This window comes from Penaeus monodon, chromosome 21 (assembly GCF_015228065.2).
Source record: "Penaeus monodon isolate SGIC_2016 chromosome 21, NSTDA_Pmon_1, whole genome shotgun sequence".
Classification (NCBI taxonomy): Eukaryota; Metazoa; Arthropoda; class Malacostraca; order Decapoda; family Penaeidae; genus Penaeus; species Penaeus monodon.
The window spans coordinates 7,454,334-7,456,268 of record NC_051406.1 but is presented as its reverse complement, the minus strand read 5'-3'; the positions used below and the strand labels follow the sequence as shown (position 1 = coordinate 7,456,268).

At 46.1% G+C, this 1,935-nt stretch overlaps 1 protein-coding gene across 1 annotated transcript in view; it reads left to right on the top strand.

Annotated features, from left to right (window-relative positions):
• LOC119586143 overlaps nucleotides 1–1,935 on the top strand; it is a 2,561-nt gene continuing 626 nt past the window's right edge. The window contains exons 1-3 of the mRNA XM_037934837.1: nucleotides 1–543; nucleotides 933–1,152; nucleotides 1,794–1,895. Of these exons, the coding sequence (XP_037790765.1) occupies nucleotides 58–543; nucleotides 933–1,152; nucleotides 1,794–1,895 (808 nt within the window). The 5' untranslated portion in view covers nucleotides 1–57. The remainder of the gene's footprint in view (nucleotides 544–932; nucleotides 1,153–1,793; nucleotides 1,896–1,935) is intronic.

Genomic DNA, 1,935 nt, shown 5'->3' with positions numbered 1-1,935 from the left:
CAAGACGCGTGATGAAAGGCGCCCTGGGAGAGCCCTCCGCCATTCGCAGCCACAGCCATGAAGAAACAGGTCCTCCTTCTCGCCGTCCTGCTCGCTCACGCAGCCACAGGTTTGGGCTACACCGCCGTGTCCTCGGTGCTGGAGAATTCAGCCTGCGACGAATCCGTCGAGAATTTCATCGATTGCTCCGCCGTCCAGGATGTCTCCGAGGTGGCCGACGCCATGAAGACTCTCAGCGAGGCAGGGTTTCTTGACTTCGCGGGATTTTCGCTCAACAACAACCCCAACGTCATCTCACTCCCTGCAGATCTGCTCGGGGACATGAATTTCCTGCGCGTTGTCATCACAAACAACATCAACCTTGTGAGCGCGGAAGATTTCCTGGGCGCCTCGAGGGACGTCGTGACCCAGATTGACCTCAGTTCATCGCAGTTAGCCTACGTTCCGCCCCTGAAGTCATCAAGTGTGACGGAATACACCCAGAACGCCGCGGCTTTGGAGCTCATCTCGAAGGACGCGCTCTCCGGCATGCCCAACCTACAGGTAACGTGAATAGACGCCTGGAAATGCGAGCGCTTAATTTGTTCGGTATATTAGGCTAAGGCACCCATCTCTTAGAGTGCTACTAAAACGCAATCGTTTACTTCTAAATTGCTATATCCGGACTCAATATTTTTTACGGATGTTAGTCTCTTTATCTATGCCATGTAAGAAGTCCATGCCTTCACAACTCTCTTAGTATGCATCGTAATGTTTTAGCGTTTCTGCATTCATTTTAGTATATAACACTATATCTTTAAACACAATGCTAAAACAACAACGCAACTCTAAGTTCTTAATCAACCTTGAACCATCACACCTCAGCAAACACTTTTTTATGAGGTTGATCAAGTACCTTAAAACTAGTCTTTCTTACTTCCTTTCCCCCGCAGGTCCTTACTCTACAGGGCGTAGGAAACAACCAACAAGGTGTCGCCATCGAATTCGGCGCCTTCGCTACCCTCAAGAAGCTCGAAGTTCTTGACCTGGAGGGAAGTCGTCTCCGCAGTTTCAATGTGACTTCGGGTGCCTTCCAGTTCGACTCCCCGGCTCTCAAGACCGTACAGCTCGGTGGCATTTACATGGAAAACGTCTTTCCTGGTTCCTTTGAAGGTATGTGGCTCTTATTGTCGTTTCAATGCTCGTGGTAGTGCAAAACTTGTATATACGAATACGGGGTTAGACGCAGAAGCAGAGAGGTACAGAAATAATGTTAGTGTTACAGACACGCACCGAATCAACCAACAACAATAATTCAGACCCCTTAAAAGCAACTATTCCAGATTATTATTGTTACAGCCACTCAGGCCTATAAAAACAACCACTCAGATCTATCAACAAAAAAATATTAAAATCTACAAACAACAACCACCCACATCTAGCAACAGCAACCATGCAAAATCTATCGAGAGCAACCACTTAGGTTTACTAACAACAACCACTCAGATTTATCAGCAACAAAATACGAGTTTATCAGCACCATCCACAGCTGCCAACAATAACCACTCAAATAGTTCACAGCATCAGCCATTCAAATCTACCTAAAACAACCACTCAAATTAAATGCACAGCAGCTACCTTAATCTATCCACAGCTACTCGAATGTACCAACAACCATCCAGGTCAATCAACAACCGTTTCAGTCAAATCAACAGCAATCACCCAAAGCATACAAACAACAACCATTCTCAACCACTCAAGCCTATCAAAAAACACTCACTCTACCACGATTTTCTGTGTTTTCTTCCCCGCAGGTTTCACGGCAAGCACGACTCTTACCCTTCTGGTTAACTACCCGATCACCATTGGAAATTTCTTTAACGTTTTCAGCAGTGGGGCTCAAGTTGTTGTTCAAGGTCAGTTGTTTTCTCTGGTGTATTGTCATTTATGGTGACA